We start from the raw sequence: 27719 nt of genomic DNA, 5'->3' as shown, positions 1-27719 counted from the left end.
AAAATACATTTACTCAAGTTACTGTTCTTTAGTGTGTGCATACTCCATGAATTATTATGTCAGTGTGACCTCGTCTGATTGGTTATACTCATGTCACTGATGGGCAGCTTTCCTCCATACTTTTTCTTATTAGAAATTGTATTTCTTTAAGTTTAATTTAATATTTGTATGTCGTGACACTGCAGTGTTTATGGTTTGATCAGGTTATGGCACAAAAATAATTTTGGTCAAGGGTTAGAAAGAGATGTTTTGGCTTATAATACTTGGATCTGTTGCCACAAACACATCTGAAATATGTCGTGACATCTCCTCAAAGGATACGCTGTTTGTTATTGTTAATATGTCCCCACATTAACTATATGAAGAGCTCATGTATAAAAACAAAAATGTTGGCTTTTGTTGCCACACATGGCTGAAATATTTCCCAAAATCTAATCAGTTCTTTTGCATTTTGTTGCGATTGCAAATGTTCTGGATGTCTGCCTCCAAAATACCCACCTTCTGTTTCCAGAGTACAGCTGGAACACATCCTGACATCTCATCAAAAATATCCCCTTTGTTGCCAAAAACTTTGCTACAATATATCCCCAAATTTCATCAAAAATCTTATCTTGTAGCTCTTTCAGTTACACTGATGACGCCATCATGGTTATCTCAGTTTTAATTTAGCAAATTCATAACGAAGTCATCCAAACTTTGTGTGTGACGTTTGATAGACGTCACTGTTTCCCAGGCTCTTACATTCAGGACTTATGGAAGAGAATTTGGGCCAGGGGTGAGAAAATAAATAGGAGAAAGAGGTTTTTCTTTTTATTTGTTTGTAACTAACACCCAGCCTGACATACATGCAAATGAATATCAACCAAAAGCAGAAGTCAGATCATTTGAAGTCAGAGTGGCAGACTCAGCCGAACAGAGGAAACAACTAGTTCTCCTCTGAGGATGTTCTGTGGTCAAATAACAGCAGTACATCTCTGTCTACGAGTCACAGAGAGCTCAGCAGAATGACCGTAGCGATGGCAGAAGAGGAGGTGAACTACGCTTCAGTCGTATTCAAAGCCAACAAAAGTCCCACAGCTGAAGGTAAGAAAAGATATCTTAAAAAATCTCACATTAGTGGTTTAGATCAGATTGTGTATCTCTGTCTATGTGCTCATCCTAACATCCACTGTTGATTTCTCTGCACCGGTATTTTCTACAGTAGTACAGTTTGAATTTCGCTACTGATCAGAATCCAAGAAAGTTCACAGCTTAAGTGTGTTGGAGTGAAATTTTTTGTTCACTCTGGGTTTGAAAACATGAAAAATCAGCTCATCAGAAAAGAATCAGCAGCATGATACTGTGGACATGCTGCTCTGTCAGGTGGAAATTGGATGCCATTTCAACATCCTGGGTTTTGGCTGAAAGTTTAAAGCTCTGTGAGGCTCTAGAGATTACTTGTCGCTCATCATGTGTTTTGTTATTATTCAAACACAATCAATAACCTCATCCTAAGTTTATGTCCTTGAACTTTTCAGCTAAAAAGGCAGAGGAAACTGTGTACGATGAAGTGAAAGTTAAAAACGAACCAACCAAACAAATTGATGATACAAAAGGTAAGCTGTAAACAAAAAACACATGCAACTCATTCAGGTATTTCTACAGTAGTCATGAAGAGTATTACTCAGCCTTTACAGTTGTGGATCTTCTTCAGTTACATTGATGACGCCATCATGTTAATCTCAGTTTTAATTAAGCACATTCATAACAAAGTCGTCCAAACTGTGTGTGTGAAGTTGGAAAGATGTCACTGTTTCCCAGAACGTTCTTGTTCGAGTTACTGTTTGGTATCAGAACTGTTCTGCAGCTGACAGGAAAACGCTGCAACAACTGGTTCAACGATTGGTCAAAGAAGTGGTAAAACAGGAAGGACAGAGGGTAAGACACCCTCTAGACTTTGTTTAACTCGCCCAGCTGAAGTCTTAACTTTGTGTTTGTTGTTGTTTCTCAGCAGACGAGAAGGCAAAAAACAGAGATGGACACTTTCGGCAGTTGGCTTGTTGTTTGGGGATTCTTTGTGTCGTTCTGCTGTTGGCCATCATAGGAGTCTGTGTCTACAGTAAGTATACAAAACATGCAGTCTTTTCATTAATTGGGGACATTTATTTGCTGGATAAGGTTTGACAATCTATTGCTAGTTTGTTTTTTTAACTGTACATCTCTGGCTTTAGCAGTAACTGTTTTTTATGTCCTTTAAGTTCAAGACACAGTAATCAATGAAAACATGTTCTTTCTTCATTGACGAACAATTTACAGCTTTGTGGTTGTTTTTATTGCAAATGAAGTGAAAAAAATAAATACAAATTGAACCATAATTCAGATGTTACAGTCAACTGAGTGTATGAATTCATATGAAAACAGAAGCCACGGCACAGCTGAGAAAAGTTTGGTGACAGAATTAGCGGAAAACAGGAAGGAATTAACGCATCACGTTCTGTAAACAGAATAACCAGGGCGAATGTAGCTGATGAGTCTGTGGCTTAAACACCGTCCTGGGGTCATGTAAGGCTGACCAGTGCATCATATCAGCGGCTGGCAAAAACTTTCCCAACAAATACACCATTCACTCCTGTTTGAGTAATGTTTGCTGTTTACTATAACAGCCAGCTGTCTCATGTTTACTTAAGTAGGAACCAAAGGGCTTGGAGCTGAGTGCCTCAGGGGAAGTTGTATATTAATGAGACTGACACATTGTGTGTTTCTGAGGGATGTACAATGTGGTTGGCTGTTACCGGTAAGATGAACAATGAGTTCACATTTTTTAATAAGTTCATGACATTTAGTTTATGCACACCGGGGTGTAGGAAATGCAGATGTAGTGAGCAAAGATGGATGATTTAATATTCCACAGCTTAAATAAGATTTGTTTGGTTAAAACTGCCACTTTTGTGAACCCATGTGGAGCCTGGATTGTGAATATGATTGTTTTCTTCTGAAATTGTCACAAAAAAAAAACTTCCACAAGGGCGATGACTTGCTTGGCTCTTTATGCCAAAGATATACCTGCTTTTGACAACAAGTTTGGGTCGTATATTTAGAGTTTCTGTTGTGCACATCCACAGAACGACATGTGTACATAAACAGCTATGTTCACCACAAAGCCGGTTATCTATCTCATACTTAAACAACTAAATAGGTCGATAGCCGGTGACTTTCAAAACATCACATCATCGTTGTTAATGGCATGTACAAAATTGAAGTAACATTGTGACGTAACTCACGTTTGTTAGTAAGTTAAAATAACTCACTGTTGAATTTTGCTTGTTAATTGACCATCTGTCCACCCAGTCCATTTGTTTGTGGACTTCAGTTCTCTCTATACTTCTTCAACCTGACTTCCTCATTTGCGCTTGTAATAACTACAACAGCCACTAGATGTCACCATCTAAATATCGATGGCTGCTCTCACAGTCAACCTATATCGTCGTTTTCCTGATAACGATGGCTATTTATACTGGTGCTCTATGAATGGTCAAAAAGCAAAAAGCTCCTTGTAAATGATAGATTCATGGTGCCTCCCTATGTGTTTTGTCTTGTCATGTGAGTTGTTGTCAAAAGCTACAAGAACTGCATCATGATTGTCCCTTATGAAGTTTATTTTCATTTTGCAGTTACCGCATTTAATCACACAAGTGAGCAGAACCAGCTCAAAGAAAACCTAACGATTCTCCAGGCAGTCAATCTCAACCTGACAAACATCAACAACAAACTGAACTCAACTGTCAACAATCTGACAGTCCAGTTAGACAACCTGAATAAATCCTATACTGCCTTAGAGAGTAACAACACGGACCTGATTGCAGAAAACCAGAAACTGAAGACTCAAAACCAGAAACTGAAGACACAAAACCAGCAGCTGGAGACACAGATGAAAAACTTGACTGATATGTTACAAGACATGGAGACAGAGAGGAATGAGCTCAATGTGAGTCGAGCTCAGTGGAGCATTGATCAATACTGCCCAATAGACAAAGCTGGTACGTACAGAACACATGAATTATTTTCAAAAATAACCAATAACATCAATATCATAATGAAGTAACGTCTTTTATTGGTTGGCTTCTGTTTTTTCAGTAAGACAGTGTAAGTCTTGTCAGGCGGGCTGGTTACAAGACGAGTCCAGCTGCTACGTGATTGTTGATGCTAGACCTCCTAATCAGACAACCTGGGATGAAGCTCAAGCAGACTGCAAGGAAAAGATTTCAGAACTGGCTGTTGCAAATAATGCACACGAGAAGGTAGTCATGTTTATAAGGAGATTTTATTAACACCTCTACGAAAAATATAAGTAAAAACAGTTAGTCATTTACATCGTGTTTTCTTAACTTGAGTATTTGAATATATAACTGCCTCTCTGGTGTCAGCAATACATCCGTGGATCGAGTTGGTCCCGTCCAGAAGTCAAGGGATACTGGGTTGGCCTGAGAGTTGTAGATGGGAAGTGGACGTGGGTCGACGGTAGAAATCTGACTGACATGTAAGACGCACATTCTTAAACATTTTGAATCATGAACTCTATCAGCCTCGATCTAAACATCATGTTCTTCCCTCAGCTCCTGGATACAACCAGAGACTCCTACTGAAGGTCACTGTGCCATTTCTGTCCCAAACAACGGACTGAAATCAGTGGCCTGCAGTGAAAAGAACGCATGGATCTGTGAAAAGAAGGCTTTGTCTCTTACACCACCTTAGTGAAACGTGACAAGGTTACCAGATTGCGGTAAAGTGGTTAGCGCTGTAGCTTCACATTAAGAAGGTCCTGCATTGGAGACCTGGCAAGCAGGGTATTTCTGTGCAGACTTTGGATTTGGATGTTCTAGCTGTGAATGTGAGAGTGAATGGATGCTGGTCTCAATATGTCAGCCCTGTGATTAACAGGCAGTTATCCTGGGTGTATGCTGCCACTTGCCCAATGTGAGCGGGGATTAGCTCCCACCCTGCGACCATGTAAAAGAAAAATGTTTCATGGATAACGAATGAATGCATTTTAAATGTTTGTGTTCTTCTACTTTCATCAAGAGGCAGCTAGGACGTGTTTTTTTCTCAGCATAAAGTGATTGGTAACGCATCATTTCCTATGTATTTGTATCCTAATGTGAAGGATATTAAAGCTTAAGTTTGGTAGTCGAAGAAGCATATTTTGTCTCACATGTAAAAATAGATGTGGCTGTTGCAGCCCTCTAATAATTGGTTTATCAATGCTAACATGCTAGCTTGACAGCGGTGAGTGCTTAAAATAACCATGCTACTTGTTTAGGCTATTATGATGATGCAATATGTTTTTTTACATGTGAATATGAGACATGTGATTGTTGTAAATGGTTAGCGATGACAACTATGATCAAAGCCTATTGAACCTGTCATTCAGCAGCTATTCCAGTTAGGACAAAGTATACATTCATGGTATGAAGAAGTAGCGGCCAGGTTGGCTAGCCTTCTCAGACTGAGGTACATTCATGATGAATATTTTGCTTGTGTTTATGTGACTGGGTCATTCAATAAAGTTGTTTATGTATATATTTATTCAAAAACAGCTAACGTCACTTGTTGAAGTTAGCGAACTAGCTGCAAACTAGTGCTCACATACACAGAGCCTGAGCTTGTTGTTCAGCAGCTAACTCAGTTAGCCCAAAACACACAGCCCCTGAACCAGAATAGAATAGAATAGAATTTAGCCAGAGAACAGAGATCTTGCTTGTTTGCGCGTCTTTAAACTAATCACAATCGTCTTGGGTGGCTCTTAACCCTTGATGCATCAACCTGGTTTTCCAGTTGCGTACTTTAAAATAAAGCTAGCTCCAGCTGGTTTCTACAAGGCAACCATCCCTCGCTTTAACAGGTAGAGGTGACTGATTTATTTTATTTGTGTACTTGGCAGGTAAATCCTCAAGACTATAAGGCATTAGATTCTATTATACAGAATAGAAATGCTGCCACACATTCTTGTTTTTGTCTTTTTCGTACATAATTACAAAGAAGGTTTTATCTGTTTAACCACTGCAGTGAAACGTGAGAAGGCTTCTGGATGCTCTCTAAAGATAAATTAATGATGATGATGAGATATCAAATAATATCAGCTGTCAGTTCTTCTACAAAAAGAACTTTTTGTCACTGAAAAAACAGACACTCAGATGTCACTTAGATTTAGATTTTGGAGTAGATGTTCTGATCATAGATGATACCAGCATTTCAAAGGAAACAGTGAGAGGTCATTGCACTAAAGTGATAATTATGACCAAATCTCCATGTGTTTTTCTTCTGCTTTGTCAGCGATTTCATGCTAAGAACTTATGTATCAGCAGCTTGATGAAAGGGTCCAAAAAAAGTTTCTTATTTCTTATTGTTGTGTAACAATTGAAATTGTTGTTGCTGATTGGTCAACAGGGGAGCGCTTCATCGCCTGTCCAATCATCCCAAAGCTGTTACAGCATTTGTATTCTGATGTAAATAATATTAACATGAATAAGTTACAGTTCAGTCTTATCTGTCTATCTTCAAGCAAATTCCTTGTGTATTTAATAAAAATATTATCACACATTCTTGTAATGTCCTTTTCTTTACATTTACAACATTTACATTTGAGCTTCCTTATGTTGCAACTTTATGTTTGATTATGTAGAGTTTCTTTTATTTCTCTCATGTCACAACACTGTGCTTATGCTCCTCTTAGGTTTACAAACAAAACTGCTTGGTTAGGGTTAGAAAAATACGGTTTGTTTAAAAAAATACCTCAGTAATTTTGATTAGCATTAGAGTTTTATAAACAAGGACATGGTTTTCAGTGTGTCATTACGTGTGTGAAGCTCAACTGATCAGTAACACACAAAGTCATCATCAGCCTTGTAGCTGTGGGCAGTGAGTCTCAGTTTTTGGGGAAGTGTCAATGTGTGTTAGAAGAGAATGTTTTCTTTGCCCTGTTTGCAGCCTAATCTAAACACCACATCTGGCTGACGCTCTGGTGTCATCAGATGTTTAATCTGTACATTTTATGCACAGATAAAACAGTTTATGCTTTTCTGTATCATCTCAATCAGGATTTTTATGATATCAAGAGTACATGCTTATGATTTGAAAGAAATTACAAATTACGAAACAGTTTGAAGTGTGTGTATTAACATGTATGAGTTGAATGTGTGCACGTCTGACTTTCATACCTCAGTGTTAATGTCATAGTAACACACTGTACGTGACACTGTGCAGACAGTAATTCACACCTCTAAACTTCCTTTCACGAGACATACATAATTAACAGCAAAGTTGAAAAAATTGCTGCAAAAACAGAAGTACAGTAAAGACCTTCATATTGAACCAGATTTGCTCTAAACATCAGTAACAGTTTGGACCTTGATGCTTACCTTGAAGCCCTCATTTAGGACTGCAGTGTTCAAGATGAACAGAAAACCAACAGTGGCAATTCTATTATTTATATGTTTGATTTGTCTATTATGTCTTAATGTACCAGTAACTAACATTAAAAAATTGTTCATATAAATGTTGCAGTGTAAAGTACCGTGTGACAGATATAATGTTTATAGTTTTATCTTTTGATCTTTGACAGCACCTGAGCACCAAAGGGTTTGAAAATGTCCAAATGTTTAAATCCAGTCATTTGTATTGAAATTGTGCCACTCTGCTCGACACATTGAGAACAAAAATATTGTTTGTGTGATGTGTGAGCTAACAGAGCTTGTTGAATTTAGTGAACTAGCTGCAAAATAGTACTCAGATACACAGCCCCTGAGCCTGTTGTTCAGCAGACTGGTGTCCTCAGGTGATCTCATGTAAATTGGATCTTATTATTTATCATGATCAATAATTATCCCTCATAACCATTAATTATCATTGACAGCCAAAATTGACCCAAAACTCCCTATTGATGCAACATGAAACACTACATATGGTGCCCTGTGCGAGGCAATGTAGTGTTGCAATCAATCGGAAATAAATTGTTAATCTAAGGCTAATTCCGACAGTGATAAAATTTGGGATTGAGCACAATAGTGCTGTGGATAGAAGGCGGTAAATTGGGGGTCTGTTTTGCTCCGTCAGTTTGATGCCTCATAGGGTACACTTTTTCCACCTCCATTGCTATGTAAATCCGAGCCATCGATGTGCCGGCAATACCGTGAGATGGGCGGAGGTGTCGGTGATGTGCACTGTTGTGTGATCCATAGCCGGGGCATTTTAAAACCAGGAAACAGCTGATCACAGCAGTCAGTCCATCAATTCATCCACGGACATTAAGATGAGCAACTGGACAGCCACTGAGATCTGAGAGATGCTAGCATCTCCTCGGTCTCTGTAGCTGTCTTCGTTGTCCGCTTGTTGTTGTAGCAGCAAGCTGCTAACAGTTGCTCTTTTTAAATCAAAAGCACCCCGCTGAGAACCCAGTTCTAAACTTCATTGGGGTGTAATGTAAAGCTCTTATTTTGGAGACAAATTCGACCTGCTTTACTGTTCACGCTGAACTTCGTGCTTTACATCACGTCACATGTTTACGCCTACCCCAGTGGCAGCCAAGTGGCGGCCTTTTGGAAAAGAAGGAATATTACACCTCCCATTTAGATAGACAAGGCGGCACATTGCAGCCTTTACCTTGCTGCAAATGTGCCATCTTGTCTATCTAAAAGGGGCTAGAGATGAGATGGAGGGGTGGAGGAGATGGGAGAGGGCAGAGAGAACCAGTGATATAATATCCACGGTTAACTCTTTCACCACTGGCACTTTGTGCAGCCATGGAGAGGGATTTTACATACACAGATTCAAACGTCATTATCAGGAAACATTAAGGTTTTTAATGGCGCGGAGGGTCAGAGTTAAGTGCCACAAAGTTCACCAACATTTTTTTTTTTCACTATTGTTTAAGAGTAACTATTATTTTTGCACGCTTCTCTAAGTTTCTCTCTCCACCTCATTCATATTACGATAATTTTGTCATTTATTTGCCTTTTTTCAGAATTTCTATAGATATCACGATAAAATGTCTTTGTGAATTTAATTGACCATGATTCCTGCTTAATATAAGGTCACTGTGTCAAGCTGTGCATAATTCAAAGTCATACATGTGTTTTAATTACTCAGGTCTTGTGATAATATTCAATTTGCTCTATTAATGTGTTGTGTTTGTTTTAAAATGGCTCTATAAATAAACTTGTCTTTAACTTTTTAATCACAGGGTGTTCAGTTGGTTATAGTGTTTGTCAATAATCATTTTTGCAACTTTTCTGTCACTGCTTTTGTCTTTAATGGCTCTGAGCGGCTCCATCTCTGTGTCCAGGGGAGGCGTTCATATTGAAGTTTGGATGATAAGGAGACTTAACTGAAGCAATAATGGGCTGCTGGTGTTTACGAAGCAGCAGAAATTAAAAAAAAATGTTATTATAATTTTTCCTTGAGAGCGGATAGGCAGCTCAGCCTTGTGCACGTCCTTGCAGAGATGTATTTTTGATCCTAAACCAGAACTTTAAATACAAACAGTAGTGATTTTAAACACAGAAATGAAATATGACACAGTGGACTGGAGGCCAGAGCAGAAACTGTTTAATGGTGTTGCGTGATCAGCAGCAACGTGAGACCTGAAAGTATAAAACCTGACAGTCACCTCACTGATTACACAACATTTAAATTTCTAACATCCTCTTTTTGACTCTAAACATGTCATGAGTATCACGGGGGGGTTGTGAAAACAGTGAAATATGGTATCATATAATTTGGACAAGTCCAAAAAACTGCTAAATCTGCTCAGCATAACAAATAGCGACAGAACTCAGGTGACATAAATAATCTGATATGTAACTCCACGTCCACATCGACCTGATTTCACAACGTGTTGAAAAGGAAGCAAACCTTTTCCTGTTACTTCAGCCGCAGCTGAGTTTGGATTGCATTGTGAGTTTGGGCTAAACTGAGCTGTGTGTGACAACATCTTCACACCAGAGCTCCACCGCACGTTTGGAAACTGCTTGATGATGAAAGCAAATAGTGCAAAGTGTGAAACAACAATTGCAAAAACTTATCAACACTACTCAGGACACAACTTACAGTGTCTGCAGGGTGAAGGGGATTCAGTTAAAACATATAAATATATAACATATTAATGTGTTGACCCTCTTGACCTCACCATCTCCATATAGTGGGCATCTCTGAACACTGCAACAAGCTGTCATTACTCAGTGCATAATCAAAATACATTTACTCAAGTTACTGTTCTCAAGTATGTGCATACTCCATGAATTAATGTGTCAGTGTGACCTCGTCTGATTCATTATACTCATGTCACTGATGGGTGTTTTATGGGATGAATTGTTGACAAGTGTTGCTGCCACTTTTCAAACCTCTGGAAGGTTTTAAGGCAGTTTTCCTTCATACTCTTTGTTCTGTTTCCAGAACACAGCTGGAACACATCCTGACAATTCGACAAATATATCCCCTTTTGTTACCAAAAACTTTGCTACAATATATCCCAAAGTTTCATCAAAAATCTTACCTTTAGCTCTTTCAGTTATGCTGATGACGCCATCATGGTTATCTCAGTTTTAAAGTGAAACTCTCGCTAAAAAGCAACCGAGGCTTTATTTGGGATTGAATATGAGTCAAACCTTCGTGTGAAAGCATAATTACGACGAAAGAGGCACTTTTAAGATTTACCGTAGTTTCAGTTTTGGGCACGTTAATTTTGAATGGGAGTGCATGGGGCATGACACGCTAGAATCAAAATTGCTATTTTTAGAACACTAAGAAGGCTCGACACAACATGAAACTTGTTCGTAGCATCACTAGGGTCTCTACTCATGAACACGAGCATTGAGAACATTGTTTGTGTACACAGAGTTTATGAAAAAGAAGGTTTTTGAACTACTCACGTTAGCTGCTGGAGCTCCTGCGCGTTGCCCTCATGGCAGGCAAAAAGTGTTGATCCCTGAGTGCAACCTAACAGGCAGGCTTGAGGAGCTGTTCACCATTACTCTCCTGCCTGTCAGGTTGCACTCGGTGGCTAGCGGGTCATGCCCCATGCACTCCCGTTCAAAATTAACGTGCTCAAAACCGAAACTACGGTAAATCTTAAAAGTGCCTCTTTCGTTGTAATTACGCTTTCACGTGAAGGTTTGACTCATATTCAATCCCAAATAAAGCCACGGTTGCTTTTTGGCGAGAGTTTCGCTTTAATGTAACAAATTCATAACGAAGTCTTCCAAACTGTGTTTGTGTGACGTTTGAAAGACGTTACTGTTTCCCAGGCTCTTACATTCAGGACTCATGGAAAAGTATTTGGGCCAGTGGGGGAAAAATAAATTGGAGAAAAGAAAGATGATTTTCTTTTTATTTGTTTGTAACTAACACCCGGTTGGACGCACATGCAAATGACTTTATCAAACAAAAGCAGAAGTCGATCATTTGAAGTCTGAGTGGCAGACTCAGCCGAACAGAGGAAACAACTGGTTCTCCTCTGAGGATGTTCTGTCGTCAAATAACAGCAGTACTTCTCTGTCTACAAGTCACAGAGAGCTCAGCAGAACGATCGTAGTGATGGCGGAAGAGGAGGTGAACTACGCTTCAGTCGTATTCAAAGCCAACAAAAATCCCACAGCTGAAAGTAAGAAAAGATATCTTAAAAAAATCTCACATCATTGGTATGGATCAGATTGTCTATCTCTGTTTATGCGCTCATCCTAACATCCACTGTCGATTTCTTTGCACCGGTATTTTCTACAGTAGTATAGTTTTATTTTTTCTACTGATCAGAATATAAGTAAGTTCACAGCTTTAGTGTGTTGGAGTGAAATTTTGTTGTTCACTCTGGGTTTAAAAACATGAAAAATCAACTCATCAGAAAAGAATCAGCAGCATGATACTGTGGACATGCTGCTCTGTAAGGTGGAAATTAACACTTTAGCTGAAAGTTTTAGAGCTCTGTCAGGCTCTAGAGATTACTTGTCGCTCAGTGTGTGTTTTGTTTATTTGAAAAAATTTAATAAGCCTACAGAAGCACTTGTTATTATTCAAAGACAATCAATAACCTTATCATAAGTTTATGTTCTTGAAATTTTCAGCTAAGAAGGCAGGGGAAACTGTGTACGATGAAGTGAAAGTTAAAAACGAACCAACCAAACAAATTGATGACACAAAAGGTAAGCTGTAAACAAAAAACACATGCAGCTCATTCAGGTATTTCTACAGTAGTAACACTGTCAGATGCTACCATCACAAGTGAAATTGTTTACAAGTCATAAGTGAGGGATAATGTTTAGAACTGCAATCATTATCGGGAAAATAATTCCAGAGGGAGGAACTTATTTTCCTGATAATGACCGCCGTTCTATATATTATCCCACTTATTACACGGCTACTTGCCAACATGAAAAAAAACTTAACAGTGTGTCTACAATTTATTTGTTACCATTCATAGTGTTTTTCAGCAGAGAAATATAGTTTGCCAAACTGACGATAAAGACGCTGTACAGAACATTCTTTAGAACACAGATGATCAATGGTCAGCTGAAATTCAAGTCCTCTCACCAGTCTTTTAAATCTGACATGGCCCATACTGTGCTCTTTTTTGTGTTCAGTACGTGTAGATCCTCTTCTATTTTATCAACGTGTCTGTCATCCAAAACTTTGTGCCATTTCGTTTCTCCCTCTTCGCTGCTTTCCTCTCTTTTTCTTTTCTTGACCGTTGACGACAACTCAGCCTTTTGCCAAGAGTCAAAATCACCGTATTTTCCAAAAATATTAAAGTTAATGAGAAACTCATCCATACTAGAGGCCTAGGAGCAAGGCCAGATTACCCAATGGGCTTTATGGGCACAGGCCCAGGGGCCCACGTGCACTTGGGGCCCAATGAGCACCAGCGCCTCTGCAAAAAAAATAAAACATTTAAGAAAGAATTTTGTAGGTTGAATATCACGGGGGCGAATTTGTTGCATTGCATTCATCATGTTAATCTCATATTTAATTTAGCATATTCATAACAAAGTCGTCCAAACTGTGTATGCGAAGCTTGAAAGACGTCACTGTTTCCCAGAATGTTCCTGTTCAAGTTACTGTTTGGTATGGGAACTGCTCTGCAACAACTGGTTCAACGATTGGTCGAAGGAGTCCCTTAGCAAAAACTAGTTTATTCAAGTGTACAACAAGTATACTTATTTTATACTAAAACTGAGTCAGTATACTTGAAGTGTACTTTTTATATACTATATTTTATATACTTAAGAAAAGTCTAGTGAAGTATACTTGGCTTATACTGAAAAGTATAAAGAATAGTCTAAGACTAAGTACATTAATACTTAGACTTACACTTATACTAAAGCTTATACTTATACTTTAGTATACTGTAATGCCCCTTGTGGACTGTGGCGCAAAGACTCTTGGGTATTCTGTAGTTGTCGGTGTAATTATGGTTCGTGAATGTGGTTGTGAATAAGATGATGTGTAAAACGGTTGCGGGTTAATTCACATCCTTGTTCTGTGGTTAAATTGTGTCGAGTTAACAAAGATGATAAAAATGTTGGCACCGTGAGTGAAGGGGTGTTTTCTGGGAGAGACTTCCTGTCTGTTAAGCTACCAGTCTATGTGGTAATAAATGGTAAATTTCTGGTTAGCACTTGCCAAATTACAAGTACTAATACTTAGTATATCTTGATCTAAGTGCAGATTAAGGTCAAGTCATTGATGTGTGCTTACATTTAAGTTAACAAAATAAAGACGTTTTCACTACACACATTTGCATTGAGGTATTACCCCTATTATAAACTTGTTAATAAACTAAAATGTGGACTAGAAGTATATACTTAGTACACTAGTAGTACATAGATGAGTGTACTTGTTGTATACTTGAAAGTGTACTTCTGTAAACTTAAAATGACCTTATAAAGTATACTTAAAGTTTACTTTTATAAACTTAAAATGTTCCAATTTAGTCCGAAGAAGTATTAAATTAGTATACTTGCTAGTATGCTACAAGTACATGGTCCATAGTATACTTGCTATACTTATACTCAAGCATAGTTAATAAAATGAACTTCAAGTATACTACTTTTTGCTAAGGGGTGGTTAACAGGAAGGACAGAGGATAAGACACCCTCTAGACTTTAACTCCCCCAGCTGAAGTCTTAACTTTGTGTTTATTGTTGTTTCTCAGAAGACGAGAAGGCAAACAACAGAGATGGACACTTTCGGCAGTTGGCTCTTTATGTTGTTCTGCTGTTGGCCATCATAGGAGTCTGTGTCTACAGTAAGTATGCAAAACAGGCAGTCTATTTATCAACTACAGATATTAATTTTCAGGATAAGATTGGAGAATCTATTACTAGTTTGTTTTACTTACTATACATGTCTGGCTTAAAGCTAGGGTATGTAATGTTGTTCAGAAACACATTTTGTCATACTGGGTGAAATGATCCTGCTATCCTGAGAGTAGTCAATACATTATGTATTCAGAAAAAGGAACGAAAATAATCGGACCTCTGTGGCAGCTGTAGGACTGAGAAAAAGCTGACCAATCTGTGCCATCCGGTCCGGATAGCATGGATTGGTCAGATGCACGGATTGGTCAGATGCCTTCCTGTCTCGTTCTGTCCCTCCCTCCTCCGTGCGTGCACACGTTACGTTTCACTGATGCCGGAAATATTCAGCACACTCCTCTGCAGAAATACGGAGTTGCAGGAGAAGACGTTCATTTGGTTACAATGGCAGAGAAAATGCAGCCAGCATTACTTGTAACAGCTCACCCCGCTAAAAAGGCAAAGAAAAGAAAGCCTGAGGCAGAAAAGGCTGCCACGAAAAAGGCTCTGGATAAAGAAAGAAGTCGGACTGAGTCAACATCGGTGCGGCGTTTGAGCGGTGGAGACAACTGGGGCATGTGAAGGGCTTAAAAAGTGATGCAGAGGTTGCTGTCTTTCTGTTGGACAGGTAATTATTTGTTTTGTTTCAGGGGGATTTGTTATTTTCATGAAATATGTGAGGTTTGCCAACTTGGCTGCGTTTGTAGCTCGTATTAGCCCAATGCTAACGTTAGCTTCTTTGTGTGTTGTTTTTAGCCATGAGACTGGATACGGGTGCGCTGCGTTGCGGCTCTGATCCGGTTTTGCTCCGCCTTCCGGCAGTCCCCACCGGTTGCGGTTTGAGTCTGCAACGGTGCAGTATGGTAGACAGTTGGCCTCACGATGAGTGCTGGTGTCGACACGGAGTGTTTTATTTTGAAAAGTAACCGGATGTAGTTTGTCATTTTGGCGCTTGACTTCCTGTCTGTCCATGCTAAATTCAGCTGAATTGTTGCGTCGTGCGCCGGCATCTCCTTCTCCCTGCTGAGTCCCACTGCCAGATGCGGGTTCAAGTTTGTGGGGGAGTGGCTTTGGATGGAGCACTGACAGGATGGGGAGAGGGGGGACTTAGAGGAGGTGCCACTTTCAAATCTTGCTAGCTCTCTTGCTAGCTCTCCAGGATTGTAGACCCTAGCTTTAAGCAGTAACTTTTTTCTGTAATTTAAGTTGAAGACACAGAAATTAATGAAAAAGTGTTTTTTTTCATTGAAAAACATTTTATGTATCCACCAAATAGGTACCAAAATTAAATTTGAAATGTCAAATTTGAAAATTAAAATGCATATCAGAAATGCTTTTTCATTTCAAAGTCAGAGCTGCATTTTTTGACTCTTAAATAAAATTAGTAATAAGTCATCCAAATAGCATTTTCATTTTCTTCTTCAAGACTGCTCATTATGTAACTCAAATGATAAAGAAAAGGACAATTAAGATTTATTTTTCAAAAGATGGCCCACCAAATAGGTACCAAAATTCAATTTGAAATGTCAAATTTGAAAATTAAAATGAAATAACAGAAATGTTTTTTAATTTCAAAGTCAGTTTGTTAAATGTCCTTTTTTTTAGTCAGTTAAATGTCCTTTTCTTTATCATTTGAATTAAGTTACAAAATGAGCAGTCTTGAAGAAGAAAATGAAAATGCAATTTGGATGATTTATTGCTAATTTTATTCACGAGTCAAAAGATGCAGCTCTGACTTTGAAATGAAAAAGCCTTTCTGCTAATGCATTTTAATTTTCAAATTTGACATTTCAAATTGAATTTGGGTACCTATTTGGTGGGCCATCTTTTGAAAATTAAATCTTAAATGTCCTTTTCTTTATCATTTGAATTAAGTTACAAAATGAGCAGTCTTGAAGAAGAAAATGAAAATGCAATCTGGATGATTTATTACTGATTTTATTAATGAGTCAAAAAATGCAGCTACATTCTGAAAATGAAAAAGCATTTCTGTCAATGCATTTTAATTTGACTTATGGTACAGATTCGCTTCCATAAACCTATGTGGTCATTTTCCTGATCAGTGGTTGCAAAGCAAAAAGCTGAGTGGCGCCGTCGCATACAGGTCTAAATGATATATTCATGGTGCCTCCCTGTGTTTGGTCTTGTCATGGGAATAGTTGTCTCAAAAGGTGAAGGAACTGCACTATGACTGTCCCTTATGAAGTTTATTTTCATTTTGCAGTTACCACATTAATCACATGAGTGAGCAGAACCAGTTCAAAGAAAACCTAACGTTTCTCCAGGCAGTCAATGTCAACCTGACAAACATCAACGACAAACTGAACTCAACTGTCAACAGTCTGACAGTCCAGTTAGACAACCTGAATAAATCCTATACTGCCTTAGAGAGTAACAACATGGACGTGATTGCTGAAAACCAGAAACTGAAGACACAAAACCAGCAGCTGGAGACGCAGGTGAAAAACTTGACTGATATATTACAAGACATGGAGACAGAGAGGAATGAGCTCAACGTGAGTCGAGCTCAGTGGAGCATTGATCAATACTGCCCAATAGACGGACCTGGTGCGTACAAAACACATTAATTATTTCCAAAAGAAACCAATAACATTAATATCATAATGAAGTAATGTCTTTTATTGGTTGGTGTCTGTTTTTTTAGTAAGACAGTGTAAGTCTTGTCAGGCGGGCTGGTTACAAGACGAGTCCAGCTGCTACGCAATTAATGATGCTACTGGTTCTGATCAGAAAACCTGGGATGGAGCACAAGCAGACTGCAAGGGAAAAATGTCAGAACTGGCTGTTATAAATAATGCACAGGAGAAGGTAATCATGATTATAAGGACATTGTTATCACAGCCTAAACTAAAAATATTTTCAGTAAGTGTAAAAAAAGTTTGTCATTTACAGTGTGTTTTCTTAACTTGAGTATTTCATTTTATAACAACTGTCACTCTGGTGTCAGGAATATATCCATGGAAAGAGTTGGACTGGTAAAAAAATCAATGGATACTGGATTGGCCTGAGAGTTGTAGATGGGAAGTGGACGTGGGTCGACGGCAGTAATCTGACTGAAATGTAAGACACACATTCTCAAACATTTTGAATCATGAACTCTGTCAGCCTCGATCTAAACATCATGTTCTTCCCTCAGCTCCTGGATACAATCAGAGACTCCTACTGAAGGTCACTGTGCCATTTCTGTCCCAAACAGCGGACTGAAATCAGTGAACTGCAGTGAAACGAACGCATGGATCTGCGAAAAGAAGGCTTTGTCTCTTACACTACCTTATCATGAAAGTCCTGTGTTGGAGACCTGGTGGGCAGGTCATTTCTGTGCAGACTTTGGATTTGGATATTCTAGCTGCGAATGTGAGTGTGAATGGTTAATGTCTCAATATGTCAGCCCTGTGATTAACAGGCGACGTATCTAGGGTTTATGCAGATACTTGCCCAATGTGAGCGGGGGTCAGCTCCAGTCCCTGTAACCCTGTGAAGGAAAGTGTTTTAAGGATAATGAATGAATGCATTTTAAATGTGTGTGTGTTCTTCAACTTTCATCAAGATGCAGCTAAGACACGTTTTATGTCAGTATAAAGTGATAAGTGGTAATGCAACATTTCCTGTGTATTTGTATCCTGATGTGAAGGATATTAAAGCTTATGGTTGGTAGTCTAAGAAGCATGTTTTGTCTCACATGTAGAAATGATGTGGCTGCTGCAGCCCTCTATTAATTGGTTTCTCAATGCTAACATGCTAGCTTGACAATGGTGAGTACTTACAATAGCCATGTTACTTGCTTAGGCTGTTATGATGATGCAATAGGATTTTTTTTTACATGTGAATGAGACATGTGAGTTGGAAATGGTTAGTGATGACAACTATGCTCACAGCCTATTAAGCCTGCCATTTAGCATCGAATCCATGTAGCCTAAAGCACACCTTCATTGTAAGAAGAGGTGATCATGATGAATATTTTGCTTGTGTGTCATTCAATAGAGTTGTTTATGTTTGTATTTATTTGACAAAAACAGCTAACAGAGCTCATTGAATTTAGCAAACTAGCTGCAAACTAGCACACACATACACAGAGCCTGAGCTTTTTTTCAGCAGGGAACCCAGTTAGCACAAAACACACAGAACCAGAGAACAGAGCTCTTGCTTGTTTGCAGAAACTTGGTTTTCCAGTTGCGTACTTTCAAATGTAGCTAGATCCTGTTGGTTTCTACAAGCCAACCATCCCTCGCTTTAACATGTAGAGGTGACTGCTTTGTTTTATTTGTGTAGCTGGCAGTTAATTCCACGAGACTGTAAGGCATAAGCACTCGATTGTATTTTATAGAAGAGAAATGCTGCCAGACATTCTTGTTTACGTCTTTTTCTTTCATAATTACAAAGAAGGTTTTATCTGTGAAGTGAAACTTGAGAAGGCTACTGGATGCTCTGTAAAGATTAATTAAGTGGTACATGGCTGTTTGGGTGATTCAATAATATCTGTTATTCACTGTAATTTTTCATCAATTTAGAGATTTTTGCTTGTTATTGTGATTATTGACCTGATAATGATGATGATGATTATGATATGTAAAAAAATATCAGCTGTTAGTTCTTCAACTTCACAATTTGTTCTTGTCAAAAATGACTAAAATCAATCATGAAACTCAGATGTAATTTATGTACAGATTTTGAATTATATGTTCTGACCATAGATGACACCAGCATTTAAAAGGAAACAGTGAGAGGTCTTAAATTGCACTACAGTAATAATTATAACCAAATCTCGATGTGTTTTTCTTCTGCGTTGTCAGAGATGCTGTGCTAAGAACTTATGTATCAGCAGATGTTGATGCTGATTGATCAACAGTGGGGCACTGCATCACCTGTTCATCACAGAATCATCCCAAAGCTGTTACAGCATTTGTATTGTGATGTGAAGAATATTAACATGAATAGGTGACAGTGGAGTTGTGTCTGATTATCTTCAAACAAATTCCTGTTGTATTTAATAAAAATGTTTCCATACATTCTTGTAATTGTCTTTTTCTTTATTCCAAAAATGTTGGGACGCTGTCAATAAAAACAGAATTCAATCATTGGCAAATGAGCTGTGTTTACTGACAGTTTTCCAGAAGTGTTCATGAGTCCATGTATTTATATCCTTTATTCAATTTTGTGTTTCACAAAGTGCTGAACCTCGCCCCATCCTTGCTTGTGAACAACTGAGCCTTTCGACGATGCCACATACAGTCACCTGTTACTGATGAACCTGTTATCCTGTGGATTGTTCCAAACAGGTTTAAGCTGCCACTTGCCCAATGTCAACTGGGATCAGCTTCAGCCCCTGCAACTCTGTAAAGGAAAAGTGTTCTAAGGATAATGAATGAATACATTTTAAATGTGTGTGTGTGTGTGTGTTTGTGTGTATGTGTGTGTGTGTGTGTGTGTGTGTGTGTGTGGAGGATATTAAAGCTTATATATATATAATATAATAATATATAGCTTATATTAAGGTTGGTATTCTAAGTAGCATTTTTTGTCTCTACTTTAGAATTTTTTAGAGATAGATTTGGCTGTCGCAGCCCTCTAATGATTGGTTTCCCATTGCTAACATGCTAGCTTGACAGCAGTGAGAACTTAAAATAGTCATGAATGCTTTATGTTTTCCTACATTTGAATGAAACACGAGATGGTTGGAGAGACTGGACATGGTTAGCCATGACAATATGTTCACAGCCTTTTGAGCCCGTCATTCAGCAGCCAAACATACAAAGGGTTTTAATGACTAGTGCTTCAAGTGTAATATATTTTCACATGTTTGAAATAAAGCATTCATTCATTCATTCATTCATTCATTCATTCATTCATTCATTCAATCCAGCACAAAGCATACATTCGTAGCAAAGAGCAGTAGTGGCCAGGTTGGCTAGCTTTTTCAGACTGAGGTATACTCATGACGACTTGATTGCATTAATGTGACTGTGCCATTCGATACAGTTGTTTATTTATGTATTTATTTGACAAAACTGTTAACTGAGCTTGTTGAACTTAATGAACTAGCTGCAAACTAGCGCTCACATACACAGCCCCAGAGCCTATTGTTCAGCAGGCTGATGCACGCAGGTGATTTAATGTAAATTGGACATTAATATCTATCATAATAAAATTTTTTGCTGATAATCATTAGTTATCATTAACAGTCAAATCTGACCAAAAACGTCAATGTTGCACTTTATATGGTGCCCCGTATGAGTCTCCTCATTACCAGCTTAAAAATCCCTATTTAAAATTCCCACTTTTTAGCAACCTTTTATAGGTTACAGGGATCTAACCCTTTATAACGGAGAGCTGGTCGAGTACCTCCTGGACAGGGGTAAAGCTCGAGATCTAACACAGTCAAATCTGACCAAAAACGTCAATGTTGCACTTTATGTGGTGCCCCGTATGAGGCAATGTACTGTTGGCAATTATTCATAAATGTGTTATATTTATTTATTTTTTAATGTGATTCACATCTTGAACCCTGTAAAAAAAAGTCTGTACATTTGACCCCACTAATCAACTAGTCAGCATTTGAATATTCCGTATTTGTTGCATTGTAGTCAAACTGTCACAATCTGATGACAATTTATGTTCTCCACATGTTACTCACAAAGTGCCACCGGCTGTGTGATACATACATAGTTTATATCTGGCTGTTACTGCCTTGCATTTCAGCCTGAGTAAGAAGTAGAGCTGGAGATAGAGCCACACCATGCTGCCAACCCTGTGAAACAGAAGTTTTGTACTTAGCTGTTACTACCACGAGTTTCAGCCCAAATCAATTTTAACAGACAATCCTCTGGCTGTTACTGCCCTGCATTCCAGTTCGAGCATGTTGAAAGTTTAGGAGGCAAAGTTACAAGCTACTCCCTAAAGTGTAGGACTTAACATAGTTTGGTAAGGCTAGTGTCCTCCGCCTAAGCTACAGTACAAGCTGTCTTCCAAAGCAACACCATAGCCAACCACACTGATTCTTGTTGGACAACTTGTTTAACAATGGAGGGCCCTGTTTAGAGAGATGTATTTTTTTCCCTTGCAAAGAGTGTAAAACCTGGCTGCCCTGAATTCATAAGCAGCCTTGCTGTCCAGAGCAAAACAACCCTAGAACAGGAGGTAAAACTTAAAGTGCATAATTCCAGTCTCCTCCTTGACTTTAAAACAATATAAAACAATAAAACAAAAAGTAAGGAATAGAAACATACTTGTATATACAAATTGTATAATATGTACAATATGAACATTGCAATTATAACAGTGTGGCAGTGTATTGTTATTGATGAATAATAAATATGAATATGAAAAAGGTCCCACTTAATGCAAACCAAAATGGGATATGTGTAGAGTTTTATTGCACAGAGCACAGTGAGGTCTACTGGGAGTAGTGTTGATAGTAGAGTCTGATGTCCCCTCAACAGTCACAGATGTGAACAATTCCCAACTGACCCTAAGTCCGTGGGAATTAAGTCAGTTCCTCAACCACCATTCCCTGCACTAACATGTAACTTACTTTCTTGTAGTTACAAAAGGCAACCTTGGATTTGTTAGAAACAGCAGCAAACTCAACCATTTAGTATTAGCCAAACACCATGCTATTGAGACTAAATTCTGATTGGACACAGGCACCACTGTCCAACTTTGTGAATACGCTTCGAATAGCTCCTTCGTTGTATTTTTTTGTTGTTGTTGTGAATTAACTGTTGTAAATCTTAGCTTAGGAAACTGCATTCTGACCTAACAGAACAAGACATAGACATGTCCTCGTCCAACGCTGCTTTACAACATTATTACACAGTAAGACAAGAATACAGTCATTTGGACTTTCACATTTGTGACACCCTTTCACAGAAAAACCAAATTCTAAGTTTACCAAAATAGGTCTGACAACCACTTTAAGTGGTCAGCATTGAAATCCAATGAGTGAACACAAACACTCCTGCACAGTCCAGAAATGACTATGTCATTGTCTGTGCCACTCTCTGCATTTCACTCTAACAAATTGACATGACCAACTTTCCTGTTCTCACTAACCCAGAGATTAACTGAGAAACACAGCTATCTAGTAAATTCAATGTCAAAATCATGGTGTTTATCTGGATTTTCTTGTTCTTTGTGTAACTTCTGTTCATGATGTTCTGTTCATGATTCTTGCCCTGTTTGCAGTATAACCTAAACATCACATCTGGTTGAAGCTCAGGCGTCATCAGCTGCTACATTTTATGCACAGATTAAACAGTTAATACATTTCTGTATCATATCAATCTGGATTTTTATCGTATCAACAATACATGATGTGAAATAAATCAAAAAACATCCCAATGACACAGTTTGCAGTGTGTGTATTTACATGTATGTGTTTCAGGCCCCTTTAATATGCATGTCTGACTTTCATACCCCAGTGTTAATGTCATATTGATACACTGTTTGTGACACTGTGCATAATTAACTTCTATGTTGAAAAAACAACAGGAACAGAAGTAAGGTGGGGACCTTCACAGTGAACCAGATGCACTCTAAACATCGGTAACAGTTTGGATCTTGACACTGACCTTGAAGGCCTTATTTAGGACCGCAGCGCTCAAGATGAACGGAAAACCATCAGCACCAACTGGTATTTAAACAATTCTATTGTTTGTATGTTTGCTTTGTCATTGTGAGAATCTGTTGCTTACATTTGTGATGCAAGCTGTGCCACAGCAGCATGACAGACAGGAACTCGAAGAGCAACGACAAATGTTTAACTTCATTGTAAATGAAATGTAAATCAGTTAATCGGCCACTCCGAAACAAGATGTTTTTTTTTATACACAACCATTTCTCTGTTTGCAATCTAACCTAAACAAAACATCTGGTTGAAGCTCCCGCGTCATCAGCTGTTACATTTTGAGCACAGATTTCCCAGTTAAATTAAGAGTTACATTTCTGTATAATTTCCATCAGGATTTTTATGATATCAAGAATATATGATCATGAAGTGAAATGAAATAAAAAGCAACCAAATGAAACAGTTTGCAGTGTGTGTATTAACATGTATGTGTTTTAGGCAGCTTGAATCTGTGCAGGTCTGACTGTCACACTCCAGTGTTAATCTCATCATAACACACAGTACGTGACACTGTTATTCACACCTCTAGATTTCCTTTGACAATAATTAAATAATCATCCACTGAAAAAACAACTGCAGAAACAGAATTACAGTTAAAACATCAGTAGCAGTTCAGACTTTGACACTTACCTTGAAGCCTCATTTAGGACTGCAGCTTTCAAGATGAACAGAAAACCAACAGCACCAACTGGTCTTTAAACAATTCTGTTGTTTATATGTTTGCTTGTCTTCTATGTCTTAATGTACCAGTAACTAACATTAAAAAATTGGTCGTTTAAATGTTGCAGTGTAAAGTACCGTGTGACAGATATAATGTTTATAGTTTTATCTTCTGATGTTGGACAGCAGCTGAGGACCAGAAGGTTATAAAATCTCCACATTTTTAAATCCAGTCATTTGTATTGAAATGTTTCCATTCTGCTCGGCACATTGAGAACAAAAATATTGTATGATTGATGTATTTTAATTTGATTTTTTTTAACAAAAAATTGTATCGTCTCCCCCAGAGTGCTCAACATGTTATTCTCATTAACATGCGTGTGATTCTCTTTGTATCGTTCAGAGAACGTTAAGGGAGAAGCTGACTATGTTAACTCAGCAGTATGCACAGTGGATAAAACAGCCACCACTTCAGGTGAATTATGAACACAATTCATTTCACAAATGTGATCTTGTTCAGCATGAGATTTATTTACAGATTATGATGTTTGATCAAATGTGGCTGTGATGACGGTTTTGAAGGTGACAGTCTGAAAGCTCAGTAATCCATTTAAAATGTTAAATCAACTGAATTCCTTTTTTTCTTTCAGACCAGAAGTTTGGCTTCTCCACTCAGTCTTTTTCACCAGTGGCAGGGTGTTGGGTGATACTGATCGTTATCATTGCCCTTCGTATTTACTGTGAGTACCTTCGATGTGAATGTCAGTTCAGATCCAATCTTTTCTTCTTCACTTGTTGTTGTCAGTCTTTTTTTCAAAGGATAGATTCACATGTTTTTCAAGATTGACTTACAACAATAATTCCCAAGTCTCCCTTGCAAAAGAGATCTTATAATATAGAATTTAAAGTATTTTTGAGAGCAAGAGTTGGAAACACTCACTTGAATCACTTTTGTTGTAAATATTCTTACATTAGTATCTATTTTTTAATACTTGGCAATATTTCATATTTAAACAAACAAAAGAGCTGAAACAATGACAATAAAAATCTATTCTATTCTATTCTATTGTATTATAAATAGTATCATATGGAACAGGAAGTAGCTTGGGTTAGAGGAACACCAAGGCACTGCCATCCTTCCCCTTCTTATAAAGGTGTAGAAAAAAATGATGAAAACATGATGTTGCCCTTCCTCCTGTTCATACTGGCCCTGTGTAGGAATGTTCAAATATTTTTTGTAGCCTACATGAGGCTCCAGAGGGCTGAGTTAAACAAATCTGAGTGAATCATCATCATTACAAAATTCTTTAACACAAAAACATATCAAGGATATTTTTAACAACAAAGACAGTGAGAACTACTTGATTTGACAAACTTGGTCCACTGAATCTTTATATTAGCAAAGTTTTTAAACACTTCTTTTCATAAGGCTATTGTTTTAATATAGATTCAATAATTACTAACCTCTCCTTTAATGTCTTTCTGTTATACTGTAAAACTTTTAATTGTGTTTTTCTATCAAAATGTGTTCTACAAATGAACTAAGCCTGATTAAAATTCTTCAAAACCAACCTCTTCCACTCTCTGTCACTGTAGTTACTTCAGTAATTTCTGAAAAAAATGGCATGCTGACTGCAGAAAACCAGGAGCTGACAAAAATCATCCACAAAATGAACTCAGCGATCAACAATCTGACGGTCTGGTTTGACAGCCTGAATAAATCCTATGCTGCCTTAGAGAGTAACTACACAGACGTGATTGCAGAAAACCAGGAACTGGAGACACAAAACCAGCAGCTGGATACACAAAACCAGGAGCTGGAGACACAAAACCAGCAGCTGGAGACACAAAACCAGGAGCTGGACACACAAAACCAGCAGCTGGACACACAAAACCAGCAGCTGGAGACACAGATGAAAAACTTGACTGATATGTTACAAGACAAGGAGACAGAGAGGAATGAGCTCAACGTGAGTCGAGCTCAGTGGAGCATTGATCAATACTGTCCAATAGACGGAGCTGGTACGTACAGAACACATTCATTATTTACAAAAATAACCAATAACATTATTATCATAATGAAGTAATGTCTTTTTTTTGGTTGTTTTTTGTTTTTTCAGTAAGACAGTGTAAGTCTTGTCAGACAGGCTGGTTAGAAGACGAGTCCAGCTGCTACGCTGTTAATGATGCTGAACCTCCTAAGCAGAGAACCTGGGATGGAGCTCAAGCAGACTGCAAGGAAAAGATTTCAGAACTGTCTGTTCTAAATAATGCACACGAGAAGGTAATCATCATTTTAAGGACAATAATGAAAATGATGTAGAGATTTATATCACACCCTTAATGAAAAACAGTTTGTCATTTACATTGTGTAATAACTTTCCCTCTGGTGTCAGGAATACATCCGTGGGAAGAGTTGGAGCCGTCCAGAAGTCAATGGATACTGGATTGGCCTGAGAGTTGTAGATGGGAAGTGGACGTGGGTCGACGGCAGTGATCTGACTGAAATGTAAGACACACTTCCTTAAACATTTTAAATCATGAACTCTTTCAGCCTTGATCTAAACATCATGTTCTTCTCTCAGCTCCTGGATACAACCAGCGACTCCTACTGAAGGTCACTGTGCCATTTCTGTCCGGGACAAAGGACTGAAATCAATGAACTGCAGTGAAACGAACGCATGGATCTGCGAAAAGAAGGCTTTGTCTCTTACACCACCTTAGTGACACTTGAGAAGGTTACTAGATTGTGATGCAGTGGTTAGAGCTGTAGCTTCATATCAAGAAAGTCCTGTGTTGGATACCCGACAGACAGTGGACATTAAAGGGCTCAATCGCTGCAAAAGAAAAGGTAACAGCTGCTCGCTTGTTTCCATAGCTCTCTGCCATTTGCAATCAGGTTATTTTTAGCGTCACTTGCCTTGCAAGCTTGTAGGTTGTTGGGGATTTTAGAAAGAGTACACACAGATAATAGAAGTAAGGGGGAAATTGGTGCCCAATTGCAGGCTACATACCAACGGTCTACATCCCACTACCTCAGAAGGAACAGACTTGTTCAGTGGCTAACCCAGCTAGCACAAAGCACACACGTACACAAGTAAAACAGCTGTAAACAAAGGGAGGCGGTGGGTTTTCTTCAGTTATGTTGTTTCAAATGTAACTCGTTCCTGCTGGTTTCTACAAGCCAACCATCCCCAGCTTTAACATGTAGAGGTGACTGTTTTGTTTTATTTGTATGCCTGGCAGTGAATTCCTCGTTTAGTCTATCATGAAGAATAGAAATGCTGCTACAGATTCTTGTTTTTGTCTTTTTCTTACATTTACAAATAAGGTTTTATCTGTCAAACCACTGCAGTGAAACTTGAGAAGGCTACTGGATGCTCTGTGAAGATTAATTAACTGTTTGGGTGATTACATTGTTTTTATTGCTGTGGTTTTATTCTTCTCTTTTTCCATAATTTTTCATCAGTTCAGAGACATTTTGTAGTGATTGTTTTTATTGATCTATTTACTCTCATTTGGGATTGATAATTAGATTTTTGTTATTACCATGGTTACAACCATGTATGCTTCATCTAGCTGCTCGAATGTGAATTCAGAGCATCGCTGTTAAAGACCTTAATGTTCAGCTAATTTTCCCGGAAAAACTATGGCTGATGATGTTGATGATGATGATGATGATGGTTATAATGATGACTATGATTACAATATGGTAACATTTGAAACTGTTGCTGATTGATCAACAGGGGGTGCTGCATCACCTGTTCATAACAGAATGATCCCAAAACAGTTTGGTTGTATCTGTTTATCTTTAAGCATATTCCTGTTGTATTAAATAAAAATGTTGCTACACACTCTTGAAATTGTCTTTTTCTTTATTTCAAAAATGTTGGGACGATGTCAATAAAATCTGAGAGCAATCATTGACAAAGGAGCTGTGTTTAGTGACAGCAGTTTTACAGAAGTGCTCCTGAGTCCATGTAGTAATATCCTTTATACAATCTTGTGTTTCACAAAGTGGTGAACCTCGCCCCATCCTTGTTTGTGAACAACTGAGCCTTTCGATGATGCCACATATCGTTACCGATGAACTTGTC

General features: G+C 38.2%; 1 protein-coding gene across 2 annotated transcripts; it reads left to right on the top strand.

Annotated features, from left to right (window-relative positions):
- The first annotated feature begins 962 nt into the window (after positions 1–962).
- Positions 963–27401, top strand: LOC115568039 (C-type lectin domain family 10 member A-like). 2 transcript variants are annotated; one of them, XM_030395078.1, is made up of 7 exons: positions 963–1083; positions 1518–1595; positions 1991–2098; positions 3651–4016; positions 4114–4277; positions 26019–26131; positions 26208–27401. In XM_030395078.1, exons 1-7 carry the CDS (start codon positions 1005–1007, stop codon positions 26344–26346), a joined length of 1047 nt encoding a protein of 348 aa, XP_030250938.1. In that variant the 5' UTR covers positions 963–1004; the 3' UTR covers positions 26347–27401. The 2 variants fall into 2 exon arrangements, 1 of the variants encoding a protein (XP_030250938.1); XR_003981321.1 differs by lacking the exons at positions 963–1083; positions 1518–1595; positions 1991–2098; ... (2 more) ...; positions 26019–26131; positions 26208–27401 and adding exons at positions 16989–17147; positions 17287–17399; positions 17476–17599.
- The last annotated feature ends 318 nt before the right edge of the window (positions 27402–27719 follow it).

The sequence above is a fragment of the Sparus aurata genome, chromosome 17 (genome assembly GCF_900880675.1).
Source record: "Sparus aurata chromosome 17, fSpaAur1.1, whole genome shotgun sequence".
Taxonomy (NCBI): domain Eukaryota; kingdom Metazoa; phylum Chordata; class Actinopteri; order Spariformes; family Sparidae; genus Sparus; species Sparus aurata.
Note: the sequence above shows the minus strand (reverse complement) of the source record. Positions and strands in the feature narration are given on the sequence as shown.

Excerpts from the sequence above, each read along its gene's own strand:
- LOC115568039 (XM_030395078.1), top strand. The coding sequence starts at position 1,005 with ATGACCGTAGCGATGGCAGAAGAGGAGGTGAACTACGCTTCAGTCGTA. Across the intron at positions 4,017-4,113 it reads CTGCCCAATAGACAAAGCTG|TAAGACAGTGTAAGTCTTGT; the intron begins GTACGTACAGAA and ends CTGTTTTTTCAG. Across the intron at positions 4,278-26,018 it reads CAAATAATGCACACGAGAAG|GAATACATCCGTGGGAAGAG; the intron begins GTAGTCATGTTT and ends CTCTGGTGTCAG.